Source organism: Lepidochelys kempii, chromosome 1, assembly GCF_965140285.1.
Source record: "Lepidochelys kempii isolate rLepKem1 chromosome 1, rLepKem1.hap1, whole genome shotgun sequence".
NCBI classification, from domain to species: domain Eukaryota; kingdom Metazoa; phylum Chordata; order Testudines; family Cheloniidae; genus Lepidochelys; species Lepidochelys kempii.
In genome coordinates this window covers 138596955-138620479 of record NC_136380.1, presented here as the reverse complement: position 1 = coordinate 138620479, position 23525 = coordinate 138596955, and the positions used below count along the sequence as shown (strand labels likewise).

The following is a 23525-nucleotide window of genomic DNA, read 5'->3' as shown; positions in this document are numbered from 1 at the left end:
TTGTGGTTGGATATCTTCTGATGTTCCTAACTTAAAATATCTAAAGCTGGTATTAACTGACATCTTGTGGTTACCTGTCAGAAGTTGAGTCATACTCATTTATTAAAGCATTCTGTCTTGTGATATCTTATGATCTAGGGTTACTCCTGGTTATCTTATGAGGCCTTAGGCCTTGATTAGTTTAGCTAAACCAGTGGTTCTCACAAGACATTTTTTGGTGGTCTCAGTGTGTGGCCACCAACTCTTGCTGGTGGCTGCTCTGACAATTTTTCCTAAAATACTTAATTAACTTTAGAAAAAAAAACAAATAAATATGCACACATACATGTCCAAATCGTTGTCATTTATTTATGTAGTTGGAAGGCAGTAGGAAGTAGAGCTCTCCATTCAGTGCACCCAGACTTTGTTCCTATTCTAGTGCTTGGAGGGTGTCATAAAGTGGGAGCCCCTCACCCTGTTGGGAAGCTGCCAAGCCCTGAAGCAGCCCTGAGCCACTGAGCTACTGCGATAACTACAGCATCTGTAAACAGTGTGTGCGGCCCCAGGCAGGGGAAGCACTGACCAGTCTCTCTGTCCCTGCCTCCCATGGCCCTTCAGTGAGACCCCGCCCCAGGTAAGGTGGGTCAGGAACTCCCTGGCCACCTGGGGAGTCCTAGGCTCCGTGCCCAGATCGGGCGGGAGCAGGAGAGCGCCCCAGCAATCGAATGCTGCAGCCACCTCCACTGACAAGAGCCATCTCCAGTGCCATGTACACCAGCCCCATGTGTTTCCAGAGGCGCTGCCAAGCACTCATGAGGAGGAGGTTGCGTGGTGTAGGTCACCAGTCCCTGGTGGTGCATCTCACTGCCCTTGGTAACAGCTATTCTGGAGCAACAGCTGGGCGCTGCAGGGAGGGGCCACTGCGTTGTCTCCTCCAATTTCCACCCATGCTTTGGAGGCTGTTGTGGCTGCAAAAAATTCTACTGGTGGCTGCATGTGGCCATGGTGCCCGCATTTGAAAAATGCTGAGCTAAGCTATTGTCTTACAGGCCTTGAGGCTTTTAGGTGCATTGCATTACTGCCTTAGCTTATACCTATGTCTTACCTATCAATACCTATAGGCTACAGGTAAATTGTTTAGGCCATACTTTTCAAATATTGGTATCTCAAGTTAATCTGAACTTAAGTCACTATTTCTCATAAATGTCAAGTTGTGCTGCTTTTTTATATATAAAAAGAAAAGGAGTACTTGTGACACCTTAGAGACTGACACATTTATTTGAGCATAAGCTTTTGTGAGCTACAGCTCACTTAATCGGATGTGTAATTGGAAATTATCACTAGAGATATTCATTTAAATGAAAAAGTAAGTAAATAAGTGCATTTATTATAAAGGAAAAGAAAATGCTGTTTCAGATATAAAAAGCTATATCTAGAACAAGCAGTTTAGTGAAATTTTTACTAAAGGTGATAAAGCAAAGTTCCTTTGACTGCTGTATGCAAACTAGTATATTTTTAATAAATATTTAATTGTGTGCCTAAGTGCATACCAATCCTTTAACAATAGGTTATAATAGCTCATACTATCAAATAAAAGTTAACAAGTCTATTTATATACTTGTTGCTGATAATAATAATATAATAGCACTCATAATCTTCAAAATGCTTTTACAAATATTAATTAAACCTGTTTGCATTATTGAAACAGTTCTGGGAGCTATTGTAAATTTTTAGTAGGTAACTTTTTAAATCAGAGGGCCAAATTTTGCACTAGATTATGTTCATGTAATTCTGTGTTCTGCACTGAGGTTGTGCAGTTTAACTGAAGGCAGACTTTTGCCCTCATTTTTATAAAGATATAAATACTATTAGATTTTTATTCATTAATAATTTAAAAAGAATATCAGCAATTATTATTTTTATGGATCAATCTCTTGCCATATGTATTTTAAACCATATTAATATTTGAATTAAACAGATGACAGAAAGAATCCACATAAAATGAACTCCGTGATTTTTAAAAAACCTGTGAAATATAAAAGGATCTAATTAAAAAAGGAGAAAAGAAAAAGAAATAAAAAGGAAAAAATCCTGCTCCAGGGCTAAGCCTTTGTAGGCTATACTTTAGCCTGGCCTATGCCATGGAGCTGCCTGTCTCCACTCACTCCACTCATTCTCCTAAACCTTGGGACAGTGTCCATCAGGTTTGACTTCCTGCAACTCACATTAGTGAAGAAAATGGGGCGTTAAGTCAAAACTGGATGTAAAAAACAAGGTTTAAATCTATCTATATGTAAATAGAGAAAACAGTTACATAGCGTCTTGTTTCCCATCTTGTCTGTGTCCAGGTTAATTTAAGTATGGCATTTCAGTTGCAGTAAATGTTTAGACTTTTTCAGGTGATTGAAATATAGAAATCTGTCCTCTGCCCTTGCCCCAATATCATCTAATGGGAGACAGAACGTCATATTTTAGATCATATCATCAGTTATTTTTTATAATCCCAAAACATTTCCTCTTCTTTAAGGGTCTGATCCTGTGCCCATTGAAATCAATGGAAAAACTCTCACTGATTGACTGGGTATCAGGTCATGCTCTAAAAGAGTCGGCCGTGCAGTCTGAAAATATGCCAGCTTTCCCCCATTACTACAAAATACCAGGTTCTAAGTCTTCCTCAAAGTTTGCAAAGTACCCTTCTGTATCAATAGTCTTACAAGTAATCAATACAGCTCTGTGTGTAACACTCACGTTTGCTTGTCAGTAACCTCCTAGCAGACACCAGGCTGACTGGTCCCTTTGATCAAAATGCTACCAGCAATGTAACTTTAGCTAGCTGAACCCATAGTTCAGAGTTCCCAGGTTAATCTTTTCCTGATTTCAAATTAGCCAAAGTTTCCTCATTCTTTATTCTCAAGGAGCCTGCTCTTGAGAGGTGGTGGGTGTACTCAGCCCCCGTGACTTAAATGGGAAATTAATAGCACACTGGAGGAATGTAGCATCTCACAGATTGTAAATCATCTACCCTCTTGTGCAGTGCATTTTCTTTCATTATTTGTTTAAAGAGAGTGTGATATCCTGATGGACACATTTTTACATTGCAACTGTGTATTTACATATTCTAGAGCTTACCTTCGAAAGATTTTATCTTTGTTTGTATAATATGAATCCAGCAAATTATCTAGTCATTGATGCTTAAGAGCAGTACTTCTTGCTGAAGTACTTTTCAGTTCTCCAAAGCACTTTCCCATCTGATTTCATATGGAGCCATATTGGAGGCAACAGGTGTGGTTCCCTCACAGGCTGATGAAGGTCACTGTTTAAAAGAGGCATCTTTAGAGATCGAAAAAAGTCTCTGGGCTTGATCCAAAGCTCTTTGAAGTCAATGGAAAGATTTCACTGCCTTCAGTGGTCACTGGATAAGTTCCTAGCTGTGGGTATGACAAACCAGATATTTATGCTGAAACAACTGAATCAAAACTAGGGGTAACATTTTCAAAACTTGCTAAGTCACTCATGCAGATTTTATCCCAAATCTGAGCCTAAAATAATTAACATAATTGAAATAAAGCACTGCACTTCATTGCACTTATTTATACAGCACCTTTACTAAAATGTATTTATTATGTTTGCAGAATTCCTGCCATTTATTTAGTAATTTGTAATCATTACATTGTTTTCCTATGTGTTAATGTAGGAGGAAAACCCAGGGCAATTTATTTTGTACCTTTTCATTTTCTTTTTCAGGTGAAGTTTTTGTACTAAATGATGGTGGAGAAGTTGACTTAGACTTGGGAAATTATGAAAGATTCTTGGACATCAACCTATATAAAGATAATAACATCACCACTGGAAAGATCTATCAACATGTAATCAATAAAGAAAGACATGGAGATTACTTGGGAAAGACAGTTCAAGGTACTTTCCGTGATGGGTTCGGTCACAGAGACCCCCTTGGGACTGTCACCTGATGTGCTGTGACTACCTCTAAGCCGGTTTTCTCTGCCAGTTTGGGCCTACAGGACCCTAATTTGTTGAGCCAGACATGCCAGTCTGCTCCAACACAGACCCAGGGTCTGAACCACGCGCTCCAAAGCTGCAGACTTAAATGAAAACAGCTTAAGAAGTGCTCCTGTCTCTAGCACTCACACACCCAGCTCCCAATGGGATCAAACCCCAAATAAATCCGTTTTACTCTGTATAAAGCGTATACAGGGTAAACTAATAAACTGTCCACCCTCTATAACACTGATAGAGAGATATACATGGTGTTTGGTCCCCCAGGTATTAATTGCTTACTCCGGGTTAATTAATAAGCAAAAGTGATTTTGTTAAGTATAAAAAGTAGGATTTAAGTGGTTCCAAGTAATAATAGACAGAACAAAGTTAGTTATCAAGCAAAATAAAACAAAACACACAAGTATAAGCCTAATATATTAAGAACTGATTACAGATAAAATCTCACCCTGAGATGTTCCAATAAGCTTCTTTTACAGACTGGACTCCTTCCTAGTCTGGGCCCAGTCCTTTCCCCCGGTACAGTTCTTGTTAGCTCCAGCTCAGGTAGTAACTAGGGGATTTCTCATGATTGGAACCTCCTTTGTTCTGTTCCACCCCCTTATATAGCTTTGGCACAAGGCGGGAATCTTTTGCCTCTGTGGGTCCCCACCCCTCCTTCTAAATGGAAAAGCACCAGGTTTAAGATGGATTCCAGTACCAGGTGAAATGGTCACATGTCCTGTGAGACCCCAAGCCTTCATTCTTCCTGGCCTGACTCACAGGAAGGTTTGCAAGTAAACAGAGCCATTTACAACCAACTGTCCTAGTTGATGGGAGCCATCAAGATTCCAAACCACCATTAATGACCCACATGTTGCATAATTACAATAGGACCTCAGAGTTATAGTTCATATTTCTAGTTTCAGATACAAGAATGATACATGTATACAAATAGGATGATCACATTCAGTAGATTATAAGCTTTGTAATGATACCTTACAAGAGACCTTTTGCATGAATCATATTCCAGTTACATTATATTCACACTCATTAGCATATTTTCATAAAATCATATGGAGTGCAACGTCACACTTTCCATGTAGGTTAAAGTCATGCAGATTATTTGAGTTTCTAATAAAGACTGTTTAGAACAATTACTTGGGTAACTTTTATTTACTCAGAGGGATACTGACATATTTGCATTACTGGATTAATGTGAATGAAGTGCTCACTTCAAATACTTTCCTGGATTTATGCTAATTTTGTTGATAAATTGGGCAACTGAAATTGTAAGTTAATTTAGATCAAGGACAGTTTGAGTGCAGTAGGTAAGTGTGCTGAAGCTGCCTATTTTTCTAGTTGAGCACATTGCTCTGTCCTCCAGATGGTCCAGGAGGAGTTTGCTTCCCATGTGCATTCCAGTAATCAAGCTTTACTTGCATATATGTTTTCAAAGAGCAAATTTCAGTTGCATCTGTAAATATTCAGGAACATCCTTTTCAATTTGCATGCAGTCATTCACACCGGAAGTGCTGGCATGCTCATCCATTCGGGTTTCAGAGGGTGCATACTGCATAGAGCAGCTGCTCTTTGCTGCCTTGACTAAACCCTTCCTCCTTGCCAACAAGATTTGGCCATACTTCAGTCTTCTGGAGGGACTTCTGCAGGCTCAAAGAAAGGAGGAACATGCCATGGGGCTGCTGCTTCCCCCTTTCATCTTCCCAGCTCACTGTGTTTTTCTCTCCTCTCTAAGTGGGAAGCAATATGTGGTCCTACATTAGGAAGTGCTTCCTTTTCTCATTTGCCTTGCAGTTGTTCCACACATTACTGATGCTGTTCAAGAATGGGTGATGAATCAGGCAAAGGTTCCTGTGGACAGTGACAAGAAAGAGCCACAAATATGTGTCATTGAGGCAAGTATGAAACTTCCCATCTTGGCAGATGTAATCCATGGGGTTGGTTATGTGTGATGAATAAACAGAACTTTCGTTTCCTCCCTTGTTTTGTGCTGTGTATATATGTCAGGCTGAGTTGATATGGATAGCAACAACAAAGACACACAAATACTGTATGGCCCTTGGCGTTGATTCTGAGTATGTTATGTACAGATTCCTCCCTGTGACTTCCATTAATGTGATTAAATCCCCATGCAGAGCATTGAAACTTGCTGAAGAGTGGCTCCTTAGGTACTGATACTCTCTTAAAGCAGCCAGTCAGTGTAATTAAGTTCCGGTGTATTTATTTTCACAAGCCATATACAATGGATTCCAGCTACGTACACTGGGTTAACAATATTAAGGAGCAGGACTTAATTTCCTTGATGATCTCAGAAATCATGACATCATAGTCAGTAGAAGAACTCTTCAAATCATAGTTTGCAATCTTCAAACCAAGGATCCTTTCAGGTTGTTCATGATCATGCTTTCAAGAATGTATCTAAGAACTTATGGATTGAGGTCACATTTTAGCTATTTTATTTTTAAGGTCTTGCAAAACAGTATAGTCCCTCCTGTATAAAGCACTTTGAGATGTAAGGACAAAAAGCACTACGTAAGGGCTAGGTAGTACTATTTATTATCATTCAAGTTTCAATGAAATTTTTGAAGAAGACATGTCTGGGAATTCGAAGAAAGAGTATTTAATGGATTTTAAGGCCAGGAAGGACTATTATTATCATCTAGTCTGAACTCCAGCATAACGCAGGCCATAGACACTTATTTATTTCTGTATGAAGCTCATAGTTTCTTTTTGAACTATAGCATATCTTTTGGAAAAACAATCCAGCCTTGATTTTAGCCTCAGGTTTCGGCTTGATTAGAAAGATTCCACTATATTTATGAAGTGTACAATATAGATCCAACATTTCCTTTAAGCTTAGACAGAGCAATAAACAGAAAAGTGCACAGGAACTTCCTTATATTAGATAGGGGTGAGGCTGTCAGTGATTCTTTTTTCCAAATCAGGAAACTTTCTATAGAGACCAAGACACACTCAAATACGGTTTCAAGGCTTTCAGGATACAAATATAATTTATCAATTGCAAATTGTTGCAGTAAGTAGGTTTATTATATATGTCAAATACAGTGAAGTCTTTGTGTGTGTGTGTGTGTGTTTTAATTTTAGTTGAACAAAAATGTGCAATGATTCCAGAGACCACAAGAGGGCACATCAGACCACATTCTGAGATAATTTTGCTTTTAACGATCTTGTTGGAAGACTGCTTATGCAGCTCCAGTCTTTCTATCTGTTTATGCAGCTCCAATCTAGCTATTGACAGGTTTCAGAGTAACAGCCGTGTTAGTCTGTATTCGCAAAAAGAAAAGGAGTACTTGTGGCACCTTAGAGACTAACCAATTTATTTGAGCATGAGCTTTTGTGAGTTACATCCGATGAAGTGAGCTGTAGCTCACGAAAGCTCATGCTCAAATAAATTGGTTAGTCTCTAAGGTGCCACAAGTACTCCTTTTATTTTTGTGAATCTAGCTATTGCTGAATACCTTTCTTTATTAATTTAATTTATTCCTTACTTCTATCTTGTTCTGGCATAAAATGTTTCTAATTATTTCTGCTTTTACTAGGATGCCAAACTGGTGATGTGCAGTTTATCCCATTGTAGAGCTATGATAATAGCATTAGATGCCCTTTTCATATTTACCTCAGTTATTATTAATTCAGCAAACAGGAAACTAAAAAACATTTTCATTCTCAATTACCAAATTGCAGTTTACTGTATTGATAACTTGTTCCTTACTACTTGATTCAAGAATACAGATGTCTCTAAGATACTGAAAATTGTATATAAAGCATATAGTTTTCGGTGTTAACAGACTTATTCTTGTGAAAAACTGTGCCCTCAGCATTGAAAGTGAATAAAATCAGCATTGAAAATGAGTAAAGTTTTCCACATGAAGTAGCCCATGTAATGATGCAAAGGCTCCTTACAAGATGTGCCTTCAGAACCATACTTCATTCATTCTCACTCTTACAACATGCACAACTGAGATGAGCAATTGAAATTTTCAGGGCTGACAAAGTAGAAATTAATTTTTTTAATTGACAGAGCAGTAGTAAATTCTAAGCCTTCTTTTTCAGCTGGGTGGAACTATTGGAGACATTGAAGGAATGCCATTTGTTGAGGCATTCAGACAGTTCCAGTTTAAGGCAAAAAGAGAAAACTTCTGCAATATCCACGTTAGCCTTGTACCACAGGTAAGTTAGTAAGATAATATATTTTCATTTTCAGTTAAGTTTTTCCCTGTACTGCATTCTATATCATTTTTTAGGGGTTGTAGTGGAGGGAGTCAGTGTTTTAAAGCTTAAAGAGACAATGGGTGAAATCCTTGCTCCTCTGAAGCCAGTGGGAGTTTTGCCATTGTTTTTACTGTAGCCAGGATTTCACCCAATATTCTTTAATTGTCTCCCTTTTAGTATTCCAGGTAATGTAACTGAAGACTAATAAAACTAACTCATCTGTGAGTTTACATCTGCTTTATACTGGTGAAAATTTTTTGTTCTATCTAACCATGACTTTTATGCCAATAAATAGATTAAAAGTTTTTTTTTAAAGTTGTAAATATTTATAGGCAAGTTTTTGGAAAGTAGACGTGGGGGACTGACAATACCACCATATTTTCCAGAATTTCTTTTGGATTATCCATATAGATAAAAAGGAGCCTATTCTGTCCTGATTTATATTAATCCATTTACAATTAATTTCAATGGTAGTGGAATGTGTATATTTGAGGACAGGGTTGTGTACTAAATTCCAATCAGTTCCACTTGTGGAAGGTCACTGAAGGCATGGCACTGTTTTGTGGAGTTTCCGAGCTATTACAGAAGGTCCAGTTTTGGATGTTTCTCCTCCACAGTTCTGAGCCCTATACTCTCTATAGACTGGTCTAAAAGAGACAGTTGGCCTGAATTAGTGCTGTTAGGCTAGAAATTCCAAAGGGTTTCTAATGCATAAAATAATACAGTGTTAGTATTCTCCATGCTAACATATTGTGCTTTGCTTTGATGTAGACCTTTTTCTCTTTATCAATATCCTTACTTTCACTGACATTTCTTTGTTTTTAACTATTGTCCTGATACTATAACTGAGTTACTGTTTCAGCCTTTAAAATATGTTTCCAGCCTAATGCTACTGGAGAACAGAAAACAAAACCTACACAGAATAGTGTTCGAGCGCTGAGAGGCCTAGGTTTGTCTCCGGATCTGGTGAGTTCATAAGGCTATGATAAAATCTGTGTTTATCGGTCATCTAGATATATTGGTGCATGTAAATAATTCAAAGCATAAGACTGCAGTTCTTTCTACTCGGAAAGGGGATCTGTCTTAGGCCTGCTCTGCACTAGAAAATTAAGTTGATTTAATTGTGTCACGCAGGAGTATGAAAAACCCACATCCCTGAGCGCTGTAGTTCGCTGACCTAACCCCTAGAATAGGCAGTGCTATGTCAATGGAAGAATTCTTCTGTTGACCTAGCTACCACCTATAGGGGAGGTGGATTATCTATGCCAATGAGAGAATCCTTCCCATTGTCAGAGGTAGTGTCTAAATTGAAGTGCTATAGCAGCGCAGCTGCAGTCTTGCAGCTATGCTGCTGTAGTATTTCAAGTGTAGACAAGCCCTTATGAGGGAGGGGAAGAAAGCAACTTGGACCATACCAGTGTACTAAAAAACCAAAGAAATTAAACTACAAAAATGTACTGAATGTCAATACACTTTAATCCCTAAAATATCCCTAGCTGTGCACTTCCCCTTAAAGAGTCTTATAGCCAAATCTCCATACGTGGCTTTAAAAGTCTAGGGTTAAGGTTGAATCTATTCTGAGAGGAATTCTTGGGATGTGAGGCTGTATCATCAGTTTTACTAATGAGTTCAGAAAAATAATCCATCGTTTGAAAATGTGTGTCCAATTAAAATATTGATGTTCAGACCAACAATTTAATTATAAAATGTGTGAATGATGTGCAAAGGTGTCGCATTATTTCCTCAACCTGGCCTGTATCACAGGGGAAGCGGGGTGGGGGGGGTGGGGGCGGGGGCAGAAAGCAGGCTCCAAAGAGCCACTTTGTCCTTCCTCATGCAGGAGAGGCCAGCACACTACCTAGCAAAGATATGCTTGTTCTCCGAATAAAATATGCTGGACTGTGTAGAAGCTTGTCATGGGGAACTTTGTCTTCGGAGCAGAGGGGAGACAGATTGCGATGATCTGAGCCAGAATCTGCTTCCTGGTCTGCTCTAGTAGCAGCCCTCTGCTTGGGTTCTGGGCAAAACCATAATAAAGTTCTAAGGGCTCAGCTCTGCAAGGTGTTGGGCATTCCCTTAATGTCCTGAGCTTCCTCCTGCTCCCACTGACTCTGTTGGGAGTTGAAGCTGCTTAGCACTTCATAGAAGTGTGTAGTATCTTACAATATCAAGCCTCTAGTAAGATACATAACTCTGCTGTTTGGTATAATTATGTTGTTATACAATGGCAACATACACAAGTAAAGATTGTGTTCTCCCTTTTTTTTGGTAAATTTTCTCTTTCCTGAACCTTTCCAAGAGAGAGAACTGTTTAGTTCATATGTTATTCTGGATAAATGTTACTGTTTCAGTCATAAAGTACATCCTCGTGTTTGGAATACCAATTAAGTGTAATTTGGTAGAACAAAGTTATTGAATTTTGTTCCTTTCACAGGTAAATCAATAATCTCAGTAATGAACACTGCAAAATTAATCAATCTGCCAGCACTTTGAAAGCCTGGCCCTTTGTGCCTTTCCCAGACAGAACTCCCATGGAGCGTTTGGGCTATCTACATTGTACTTGTGGCAGACTTGTTAAACTTTGCCAATTTTCTTTTCTAAAATCCAATAAATAAAAATGGACTTTCCGATTACCTTAATTTCTACAAATTGGAAGCCTCCTATCCAGCAGAGATCATAAAATAAATGAATATGTTTTTTATAACTCATTAAACTAAATATGTTTTTGTGGTTCATTATAAAAATGTTAATGTTTGTATGTGTGGGGGGAATGTTCCAGAATCAGTTGTCCATACTAACTATAACAAATTTTAAAATGATATCTCATAAATCACCTGAATGGTTTAAGTGTGGTAAGACGGAATACTGTTTGTTAAAGAACATTCAAATCCTGTCCGTTTATTTTCTGATACAAAGGAAGAAATGTAAGATGCAAAAAAACCCCCAAACAAACAAGCAAATACAAACCAAAGAAAACACACACTGGCAAATTCCAAAACTTAAAAGTAATCTTTAAAAACAACAGTTGAGATTGTTAAGTCACAGTGAATTCACCTCTTTGTATAATAAACAAACACATTAGTGTTATCAAGAATAAAAGAACTATTTAATTATCACCCAACAACCCTAATGCTTACTCAAAATAAATACTATTCTGTCATTAGGAAACTCGAAAAATAAACAGTATGATGCAGTTATGAAAAGGAAACAATTCTATATGTACACTTCAATGATCAATATCAATAAGCCTGTAATGCAAGACTACCTACTTAATTTTATCATACATTAATAACATTACATAATTTTCCTATTAAACTATGTACATATTACTATCAAGGAAAAACAATTATAGGCACTGTACCAGTTTTTTTACTGTTAATGGATAAATATATTAACCAATATTTCCCATTTAAAAATATCTATTTAAAGAAAATATTTAGCTATTGAAATCAAGCTAATAAAAAATACGTAAAGTCAAACAATCCATAGATTGGCATTAAGGTTGTTTCATTGTGATGCATTTTCTGTCATCTGATAATGATAATGTCTACAGTTATATGTAGGGTAGGTAAGATTTATTATCTTAGCTTCTCATTTCTTTGCTTTATTTCAGTTTTCACTGTTTAAAAAACAGTGCCTATATTTTCATTCTAGGCTGTCTTAACATCCATTAGAATACAGTTATCAAAATCCCTTAATCGTAACTGCAACATCATCAGTTTGGTAAAGGACATGATAGGTAACCACACTGTTGTTGAGACTAAATTTGTTAGTCTCTAAGGTGCCACAAGTCCTCCTTTTCTTTTTGCGGATGCAGACTAACACGGCTGCTACTCTGAAACCTGTTGTGACTTAGTAACTTTAACTGGTTTTGATGCAAAGTTTTCACTCATACCCAATATTTCAGGATTTAGGGCCTAAATTTCAAACTCTGTTGCATGCAATTAACTTCAGACACAAAATGGGCACCTGATTTCTGGAGATAGTTAAAGTAATTGCCTGTGCCTTATTGTGAAAATTAGACTTTTAAAAACTGTTAATTTTTGAGTGTGGAATGAAAGGAAAACAGATTAATGTAGTCACTTTCCCATATCCTGAATTCAGGCATAAGAACAATAATGTTCCTACTATCTGTAGCTGTTGACCACTAAAACAGAGTGGAGTAGTCTTCTTCTAAGCTAAAGAGCTTTGAAAATAGAGCACAATCTCTATACATCCAAGGGACTCCCTCATGACATCTTGAAAAATTATATCTTGTCTGGTTGCCAATGCTGCCTTCTTGAATTATATAATTCCTACTGTGAACCTGTATTTTATTGCTTTGGGAAATATAAACCAGCAGTTTTTTATTTCCTGCTATTGCTGATGCATTTAATTTTATGACTCCATTAGCAATAATTTTACCGCATCATGCAGACAACTCTTACCTCCTGGTGTCACCCTCTTGGAAGCTGTGTGTTAAGAATTGTAGACTTCTCTGTAATATCTTGAACACACATTGTCATGGTTGATAAAGCCTTTCTCCAAGACAGAAGTCAATTTTTAAGTGTAACTGAATATTCATCCACATTTAGGTAAAGGGAATTTAAAAATTACTTACATAATTCTTCTTTAACGATTAGAACTTGCACTAGTTCTTTCTTTATGGTTTGCATTACATTTTTCCATACTGGAGTACCTGTTTTAAGGGTAGGCAAAATAAAATTCAGTTGGCATGTATTTTACTTAGCAAAGTGATCAAGGAGTAAGAGCAAGTTTACTGAACAAAAAGGCTTTTTAAAAATATAATCAGCACTTGCACATAAACAAATCATAAATAGGGGAGAAAGGCATTCTGTGTTTATACAGTGCCTGACATCATGGGGACTAAGGCTCCTACATGCTATGGTAACATAAATAATAATTGAGAAATTAATCACTTAACATCTGTCCTGGGAAAAAAATTCCTTGTTGGTAAAAATTGCAAATATTTCCACAAATTCGCAAATGTCCTGCTTTCAGCACAAAGGATTCACAGATATAAATACATCAGAAAAAGGGAATTGGAAAGTTAGAAAAGAAAAGAAACTCCTCTCTTTGGTCTGTTGATCTTCTCTTTCAGGGACACAGAGCAGCTCCCAGGTCCACTGGGCAGCAGTCAGGTGAATTACAAACAAACCAAAATGTACTGTTAAGGTACTGGAAGGATAAAGAAAGTCATGTAAATAAACAAAGGATAACTGACAAAAACACAACAAACTTGGTGATAATGTATCACACTTTTGACTCTCCTTATTCTTTGCTATTTTGTGTGTTACTCAAATGATACCTGAAGAGTAAACTAGTAAAGCATGAAAGAATAAAGAGTAGGGTCAGGAAGAAGGGGAGAATTGAGGAGGATGATAGAGAGGTAGCGTTGGAAACAGAGGAAGCAATGGAAATATAAAAAGTAGAAAACAAGAAAGTAGGTGAATAAAGGTATGGATATGTTGGTGGAGATCTGATGTAGCTATCTCTTGTTAAATGGTATTTATGTGTGTTATGATATATTGTAGAACTAACAGAAAAAACTTATTTGTCCAGGCTGTTGTTTCTTGAGAGGTCAATCTTTTCCATATTTAATGTTGAGGAGCTTCCATTTACTTAGAGTCTTTTCCTATCTTATTTTTCCATGCCTCTTATTTATGATGTATTTTGACAGATAGTCTGCAGAAGTACAAAGCCTATAGAAATGGCGGTGAAGGAAAAGATTTCCATGTTTTGCCATGTGGAACCTGAACAGGTTTGTACTTTCAGACTTCCTTGGCCATCATCTTTCTTTTTCTCAAACTATACAATTATGATTTTTCTAGTTTTATACACCTTAAATATCTGAATATATTTCTGTTTTTAATCTCCAGGAAATACTTGTTTCAATAATCCACTGATTTTTAAATTGCAAGCAATTATATGATGAAATATAAAATAATCAATATATAAAATATAAACTACTCAAAAGTATTGGTTATTGTTTACATGTTAATTTTGGTATGTCAAATAGCCTTTAATAATTTTGTCACGCTTACTACAAAGGATCCAATTACAGATTGTTTATAAAGGGTTAAGAATTAGATTTTGAATACATGTTTAATCAGTTGTTATAAATTGTTAGAACAATACTTCAGAAGGTTGCTTGAAACCATGGTTTATAATAACCTATAACAGCTTTTACTGATGCATCTATAACCATATAGCATCCTATTTATGTCTTTAATGTGCATATAACATTTACATCAGTTATTAATCCTTTGTAAACTTTTTATAACATCACCATTAGCAGTGACTAAATTGTCAATGGCTCTTCAGTACCCCAAAATAAACATGCAAATACTATCCAATATTTCTGGAGTATTAAAGCTTTTACATGTTAACAAGCATAATAGATTCATACGTGGCTCGTGTAGACACTACAGTTCTTCTCTGAGTGTGTCAGTGTGGCTCCCATTGTAGGTGCACATGCACTTGATGCATATGAGACTGGAGTTTGTTTGAATAGCAGTGTTGGTCGGAGCCATGCATGCACCCAGTGCTGCCTCATGCTCCTGAATGAGAGCATAAGGGCCTGAATGGCCACAACCCTCCCTCAGTTCCTTCTTACCACCTATGGCCCAGACTTCTTCTCTAGAAGGGTGGGGGTCAGCCAAGGCTCATTACTAGACACCTTGATTCTTCAATGGCCTTGAGGACCTCTTTCTGCCTTTCTGCCGATTCTTCTGATTCCCAGGGGAATATCCACGATTAGATGTGACAAGGCTGCGATCATCCCGATAGCCTCTTACTGGATGAGACAGTTCTGGTGTCAGATCTATTGTAGGTGTCTGAGGTGGCCTCTTAGCCAGCTCCTAACCTGCCCACACATATCTTAGAGCAAAGGTCAGATACTGCACCCAGACTCACAAGTCATAGCACCTGATAGCTTGGTGGTCGGCTGATTGAACACTACTTGCAGAGACTGCTCCCTACAGATTCAAGAAATTCTCAGACAGAGCTAGAAACTTTCCACCAGGAAGACCTGTGTCCCGAAATGGAAAAGATTTTCTGTGTGGGAAGTCCAAAACAATAGGGACCCATTAGAGGACCTGGCACTGAAGATTCTCAACTACATGTTGCTCCTGAAGCATGCAGGACAAGCATTTTACATTCTCAGGATTCACCTTGCAGCAATATTGGTCTGCCATAATCTAGTACAGTCATACTATAACTTCTTTCATCTGACGGTATTGAAATTCCTCCAGGGCCTCCTTTATACTTAAACTCTGGTTAGACACCGACGACTATGTGGGACCTCAGCATTATTCGCCTAAAAACTCATGGAGCCTCCTTTTAAACTACTGTGGGATTGCTCATTATACCACCCACTGTCAAGATGGTGTCTCTGGTGGCCATCCCTCAGCACAGAGGATCAGTGAGTTCTAAGCCCTCATAGCTGGGCTGCCTTTCACATCCTTCCATAGCGATAAAGTGATGTTGAAATCACACCCCAGGTTCATCCCTAAAGGAGTCTTAGAATTTCACCTGAACCAGTCAGTCACCCTACCAGTCTTCTTCTCAAAGCTGCATTTGACTCTGGGATAAAAGAAGCTGTATACTAGGATGTATCCAGAGCTTTGCTCAATGATCTTAACAGGACCAAGCCTTTCAGGCTGAATCCAAACTTCTTTGTGGATATTTCTGGTCCATCAAAAGGCCAAGCCATCTTGTCACAGAGACTGTAAGTGGATCACAAAGTTCATTTTCCGCCTGCTATCAGATGGCTGATGAGTCTCTCCCTCCGAACTTCAAGACACACTTCACTGGGGCAAAGGCAGCAAGTGTCCAGTGCCTATTTCAGGAATGTTTCAGTCTTTGAGATCTTGCAGCCTGCAGCAACCCACTGACTTTTGTTTAAATATTATATCCTTGACATGGCAGCCAGATCCCAACTTTTGGAAAGGAGTGCTTCAATTGCTGTTTGACTGATGCAGCTGGAACTTCTCACTCCTATCATCCAGAGAGGTTACCGCTTGCCAGTCACCTACAGCAGGATCCACTCTGACACATAGTCGCAGGAGAAAGAATGGTTATTTACCTTACAGTAACAAGAACAGGAGTACTTGTGGCACCTTAGAGACTAACAAATTTATTAGAGCATAAGCTTTCGTGAGCTACAGCTCACTTCATCGGATGCATAGAATGGAACGTATAGTAAGATATGTGTATGTGTATATATATATATATATATATATATATTGTGTATATATATACACATACAGATAAGTTGGAAGTTACCGTACAAACTATAAGAGGCTAGTTAGTTAAGATGAGCTATTATCAGCAGGAGAAAAAAAAACTTTTGTAGTGATTATCACAAAAGTTTTTTTTCTCCTGCTGATAATAGCTCATCTTAACTAATTTGCCTCTCACAGTTTGTATGGTAATATTTAACTTATCTGCATGTATATGTGTGTGTGTGTGTATATATCTATATCTATCTATATCTTACTATATGTTCCATTCTATGCATCCAATGAAGTGAGCTGTAGCTCACGAAAGCTTATGCTCAAATAAATTTGTTAGTCTCTAAGGTGCCACAAGTACTCCTGTTCTTTTTGTGAATACAGACTAACATGGCTGCTACTCTGAAACCTTACAGTAACAGTAGTTCTTTGAGATGTCATCAATGTGGATGCCACGACCTGTCCTCCATCCCTCCTTTTTGGAGTCCCTGGCTAACACGAGCTTTGAATTGTGAGGGAACTGAGGGAGGGTTGCAGTTACCCCAACCTTTGGGTCCTTCTATGGGTGCACTAGAGAGAACAGAGTGCAGGCGCAGCCCTAATAACACAGTTAGTCAAAAAACTCCGCTATTCCGTGCATGAGACACATGCCCACCTACAGTGGGATCTACACTGACTACAACATCTTGAAGAACTGCAGTTACTGTGGGGGTAACTAGCCATTCCAAGCAGATCTCCATACATGACATCAAGAGAGGGCATATAGATTCATACTTAGGACTTTAGATTCCACAATTTCCTGCAGGCTAAATATAGTGAGCTTAATTATTGACAATTTGGTCACACTTTATATTGAGGGTACATTTATAAATATATTTTTGAATTGGAACGTCTACCATTTGGCTGCATAATATAGTGTGGTTAAGAAAACCCTCCATTATTGAAAACACCATTAACTCTTTAGGCCCCAGTAGAGAGCTTTTCTTTGCAAATAGGAAGCAGGCTCCATTCATGTTCTTTCTTCAGGCAATAAATATACTGCAATGTATGTATGTTTGTTTGTTTATTTGTTAAAAAGGAAAACCAACTTGATCTCTAACTTTTTGTGGGGCCTCACATATAAACAGATCTTAGTATTAATATTTTAAAACACACTAGATATGTTTACATCTGGAACACACACTATGCATCCAGATTCTGCAAACACACGTGGGTAGCCAACATTGACCTCAATGGCGTTACTCGCATGTATGTTCATAGGACTGAGGCCTTTGTCACAGTGAAGCATTTTCTTCAGTGCCTAGCACAGTCCTGGTCCATGATTAGGTCTCCTAGGTGTTATGGTAATACAAATAATAATAATAATAATAATACATAGCTTGTCCACTACTTTGGTGGGGTAAAGAAGGGAAACGTTGAGGGAATCCTCATCTTTATACTTCAAATAGCTTTTCTTTACAGATAAGTGATTGAGAGGGACATTAAACATTGATTATGTTGCTTTATCTAATTTTAGTATATGGGCAAAGTATATGTATTGAATTACATTTGTTCTGTAGGTATGAATCTCCTTAGCTTTTATGTTTCGTATGCAAGTATTTAGAAGACCAATTTTCGTTTATAATCGCAATTTATTTACTAGGTGATATTTATCCATGATGTTTCTTCCACTTACCGAGTGCCGATCCTGTTGGAAGAACAAGGCATTATTAAATATTTTAAACAGAGATTAAACCTACCTATTGATGACCAACCAAGTGATCTTCTTTTCAAATGGAAGAAAATGGCAGGCAGGTATTGTAACTCTTATTACGTTTTCTCAAAGTTTTTAAATCATTATGAATATAAGACTCTGGGTCAGGTCCTGAATTGGCATAAAGTGATATAGTTCCACTGTAGTCAGTGTAGCAATGCTGACTTATGCCTGCTGAAGCTATGGCCTTCTAAGTTTAAAAATTTTTATGTTTTTTTAAAATGGGGTATTTTATGATCTTATTTATAGAAAAGAAACATTTGTTAGAATTAGGGCTGTCAAACAATTAAAAAATTAATCATGATTAAACGCATGATTCAAAAAATTAATTGTGATTAATCGCACTGTTAAACAATAATAGAATACCATTTATTTAAATATTTTGGATGCTTTCTACATTTTCAAATATATTGATTTCAATTACAACACAGAATACAAAGTATACAGTGCTCACTTTATATTTATTTTTGATTACAAGTATTTGCACTGTAAAACAACAAAAGAAATAGTATTTTTCGATTCACCTAATACAAGTACTGTAGAGGAATCTCTTTATCATGAAAGTTGAACTTACAAATGTAGAATCATTTAAAAAAAACCTGCATTAAAAAATAAAACAATGTTAAACTTTGCATGTCCTGCAAGTCCACTCAGTCCTAGTTCTTGTTCAGCCAATCGCTCAGACAAACAAGTTTGTTTAAATTTGCAGGAGATAATGCTACCTGCTTCTTGTTTACAATGTCACCTGAAAGTGAGAAAAGGTGTTCTCATAGTATTGTTGTAGCCGGCGTTGCAAGATATTTATAAGCCAGATGCGCTAAAGATTCATATGTCCCTTCATGTTTCAACCACCATTCCAGGGGACATGCATCCATGCTGATGATGGGTTCTGTTCAATAATGATCCAAAGCAGTGCGGACCAACGCATGTTCATTTTCATTATCTGAGTCAGATGCCACCAGCAGAAGGTTGATTTCCTTTTTTGGTGGTTCAGGTTCTGTAGTTTCTGCATTGGAGTGTTGCTCTTTGAAGACTTCTGACAGCATGCTCCACACCTCATCCCTCTCAAATTTTGGAAGGCACTTCAGATCCTTAAACCTTCGGTTGAGTGCTGTAGCTATCTTTAGAAATCTCACATTGGTGCCTTCTTTGTGTTTTGTCTAATCTGCAGTGAAAGTGTTCTTAAACTGAACAACATTTGCTGGGTCGTCATCTGAGACTGCTGTAACATGAAATACATGGCAGAATGCGGATAAAACACAGAGCCAGAGACATACAATTCTCTCCCAAGGAGTTTAGCCACAAATATAATTAACGCCTTATTTTTTTTAATGAGCGTCTTCAGCATGGAAGCATGTCCTCTGAAATGGTGGCTGAAGCATGAAGAGGCATACGAATGTTTAGCATATCTGACACGTAAGTACCTTGCAATTCTGGCTACAAAAGTGCCTTGCAAATGCTTGTTCTCACTTTCTGGTCACACTGTAAATAAAAATAGGGTAGCATTATCTCCCATAAATGTAAACAAACTTGCTTGTCTTAGCGGTTGGCTGAACAGGAAATAGGACTGAGTGGACTTGTAGGTTTTAAAATTTTATATTGTTTTATTTTTGAGTGCAGTTATGTAACAAAAAAAAATCTACATTTTTAAGTTGCACTTTCATGACAAAGAGATTGCACTACTTTGAGGTGAATTGAAAAATACTATTTCTTTTATCATTTTTACAGTGCAATATTTGTAATAAAAATAATATATGCTTTGATTTCAATTACAACATAGAATACAATATATATTACTCCTGAGGGCATTCTGCACCAAAAAAATTTAAAATTCTGCGCACAATATTTTAAAATTCTGCAAATTTTATTTGTCAAATAAATGTGGAGGCTCCAGCATGGCATTGGGGAGCACAGGCCACTGGCTGCACAGAGGTGGGAGATCACTGTGCAGCTCCCCCCTCCCAGAAAACAAACTCAGTGGTGAGGCTGCACCCAACCTTGACACAGTGCAAGGATCAGGCCTGCCCCAGAGACACCCCAGAGCCCTGCCCCTCCGTGCCAGGTGCACCAGGTGTGGGCAGGCAGGCTCAGCAAGGCAGATCCAAGTGTGGAGGAGCTTAGTGTGGGGAGAATCCAGGTGTGGGTTGACAGATTCTATGTGGGGCAATCTGGGTGCAGGTGGCTCAGTGGGGGATTGAGGTGCAGGCGGATCTGGATGCACAGGGGCTTGTTGGGGGGTTCTGGGTTCAATGGTACTGGGACTCTGCAGGAGGGTCCTGGTGAAGGTGGTTGGGGCTCAGCATGGGGGGTTTGAGTGTGGATGGGGATAGAGCTCAGTTGGGGGGTCTGGGTGTGGGGGGCTCAGTGGGGTTGGGATCCAGGTACAGCTGGTTGGGGCTTGGTAAATGGGGATCTGGGTGTGGGTTGCTCATTGTGGTGGGCCAGGTGCAGGGGGAGTGGGGCTCGTCAGGAGGGTTCTGGGTGCAGAGGGGGTGAGGCTCAGCAGGAGCGTCTGGGTATGGGAATGTCTGGATGCATGGGGGTTGTATGGATTGGGGAGAAGCTCCTTGTACAATGATCCCTTCCCCTGCAACTGAAGACTGATGGGTGCAGGAAGTGCGGGTGTGTGTGTGGGGGCGAGTTTGCAGAGCTTCCTATAGCCGAGGGAGAAATCTGGGAGTGGGTCTGACCCAGCCCTGAATGCCATGCAGGGAAAGAGGAAGTCCCGTCCTCCCCAGCCCAGCCAGGACTAGTAGCTGAGCCCGGCGCAGGGTAGGAGCCACCAGCCACATCTTCCCCAGTCCCACCCCCACCCCACAGTGATTTACCTCTCTGCCAGCTGTTTTGGTCACTCAAAACATACTGCTGGGAAGGGTCGCATGACCGCTTTTGTGGTTTCCCTTTGCTTCCCCATCAGAAAGTCATTTTTCTGCAGGGAAACAAAGAAATCTGCTGGGGACATAAATTCTGCGCAAGTGCAGTGGTGCATAATTCCCCCAGGAGTAAGATATGAAAATGTAGAAAAACATTCAAAATATATAATAAATTTCAATTGTTATTGTATTGTTTCACAGTGTGATAAAAATTGCAATTAATCACAACAATTAATTTTTTTGAGTTAATCACATGAGTTAACTGCGATTAATCAACTGCCTTAGTTAGAATGCATAATATGAGCATAATAATTAGAAACCTTGCTTTTGTCAGATATGAAAGGTTGCTGAAGATATGCTCCATAGCTCTGGTTGGCAAGTATACGAAACTAAGTGACTGCTACGCATCTGTTTTCAAGGCCTTGGAACATTCAGCTTTGGCAATTAATCACAAACTGAATTTAATGGTGAGGATCAATCTCTTTCAGTTTCAGGAATGCTTTAACATGTAATGGTTAGCTTCCATCACTTAGGCAAATGTAATATTAAAATGTATCTTAATTAGGACTTACAGGTGTACACAAAATGACTGGATTTGGGTTTTTAAGGAGTATGAAAGATTTCTTTTTTATTTTATTTTACACTAAATGTATCTGAAAGGGGCACTGCAATAATGGCCCTACTTGGATTTGCTTTACAAACAAAGGACATTAATCTGCAAGAGCTTTCTACCAAAGGAAGTGCTTGTTGATTTTAATAAGACTACATGCAGCATCAAGCATTACCCTTTGCAGTAAGCATTTGCAGAACGGAGCTCAAAAGTGGAAAAACATTATACTCTTTGAAAAAAAATAAAAATGACCTTGGCAAATTGGAGAATTAGCCTGAAACCAACAAAATGAAATTCAATAAAGACAAATGCAAAGTACTACATTTTAGAAAGGAAAAATCAAATGCACAAATAAAAAATGGGGATAACTACTGCTGAAAAGCATCTGGGGCTTATAGTGGATCACAAATTGAACATGAGCCAACAATGTTATGTAACTGCAAAAAAGGCTAATACTGACAGGAATTTCATATATAAGGCACGGATGGTAATTGTCCTGCTCAGGGACAATAACAATCTCATCCATCTGTTTTCTGATGTGATATCATCACCATGATATTAGAGCATCTTTCCAATAGTAAATAACAATAGTAGATGTCCCGATATAACAACCTCCACCTCTTAAAGTAAGTCTGCATTCCGCATCCAGTTTCCCATTTCAGGTAGATCCCTCCACTGTTTTCAGGAAGAATTCCCTTCTCACCAAGTTCCATAGATTCTAAGCCCAGAAGGGGCCACTGTAGTCATCTAGTTTGTCCTCCTCTATAAAACAGGCCCTAGGACTTCTCTGAATTAGTTCCTGTTTAAATGAGAGCATCTCTTAGAAAAACATCCAATCTTGATTTAAAAATTGCCTGTGATGGAGAATACATCACAATCCTTGGCAAATTATTTCAATGGTTAATTACCCTCCTATTAAAAATTTGCACCTTATTTCCTGTCTGAATTTGTCTAGCTTCAGATTCCAGCCATTGGATTTTATTATAATCTTGTCCATGGTATGCCCACAACTTGAATACTGCGTGCAGATGTGGTCATTCCATCTTGAAGGAGATATATTGGAATTGGAAAACGTAAAGAAAAGGGCAACAAAAATGGTTAGGGGTATGGAACAGCTTCTATATGAGGAGAGACTGGGATTTTTCAGCTTGGAAAAGAGGCAACTGCGGGGTATGATAGAGGTCTATAAAATCATGATTTGTGTGGAGAAAGTAAATAAGGAAGTGTTATTTACTCCTTCTCATAACACAAGAACTAGGGGTCACCAAAAGAAATTAATCGGCAGCAGGTTTAAACAAACAAAAGGAAGTATTTCTTCACACAGCACACAGTCAACCTGGGGAACTCTTTGTCAGAGGATATTGTGAAGGCTAAAAGTATAACAGGGTTCAAAAAAGAACTGAATAAATTCATGGAGGATAGGTCCATCAATGGCTATTATCCAGGATGGGCAGGGATGGTGTCCCTAGCCTCTGTTTGCCAGAAACTGGGAATGGGCAACAGGGGATGGATCACTTGATAATTATCTGGTTCATTCCCTCTGGGGCACCTGGCATTGGCCATTGTCAGAAGACAGGTTATTGGGCTAGGTGGACCTTTGGTCTGACCCAGTATGGCTGTTCTTAATCTTCTCCTTGTTAAGGTAAATAAATTGAGCTCCTTAAGTCTATCACTACAAGGCACATCTCCTCCTTCCCAGAACATTGTTCGCCTTTCTCCTCACAACAGGCAGGACACCACTCTTAAATACTGATAATAATAATGCCCAGTTCTTTTCATCAGTAGGTCTCAAAGTGCTTGACAAAGAATGTGAGTATCATCATCCCCAT

At 38.4% G+C, this 23525-nt stretch overlaps 1 protein-coding gene across 22 annotated transcripts in view; it reads left to right on the top strand.

Annotated features, from left to right (window-relative positions):
* CTPS2 (CTP synthase 2) overlaps positions 1-23525 on the top strand; it is a 144485-nt gene that overhangs the window by 16695 nt on the left and 104265 nt on the right. For 21 of the 22 annotated variants that reach the window (XR_012160268.2, XR_012160274.2, XR_013636201.1 and 18 more), the window contains 7 exons: positions 3724-3894; positions 5788-5888; positions 8068-8184; positions 9109-9192; positions 13907-13987; positions 18103-18254; positions 21421-21553. Coding sequence is in view for 18 of the 22 variants with exons in the window: in XM_073355924.2 (XP_073212025.1) it covers positions 3724-3894; positions 5788-5888; positions 8068-8184; positions 9109-9192; positions 13907-13987; positions 18103-18254; positions 21421-21553 (839 nt within the window). In the remaining 4 variants the exon portion in view is untranslated. The remainder of the gene's footprint in view (positions 1-3723; positions 3895-5787; positions 5889-8067; positions 8185-9108; positions 9193-13906; positions 13988-18102; positions 18255-21420; positions 21554-23525) is intronic. The other variant, XM_073355916.2, reaches the window with a different exon arrangement.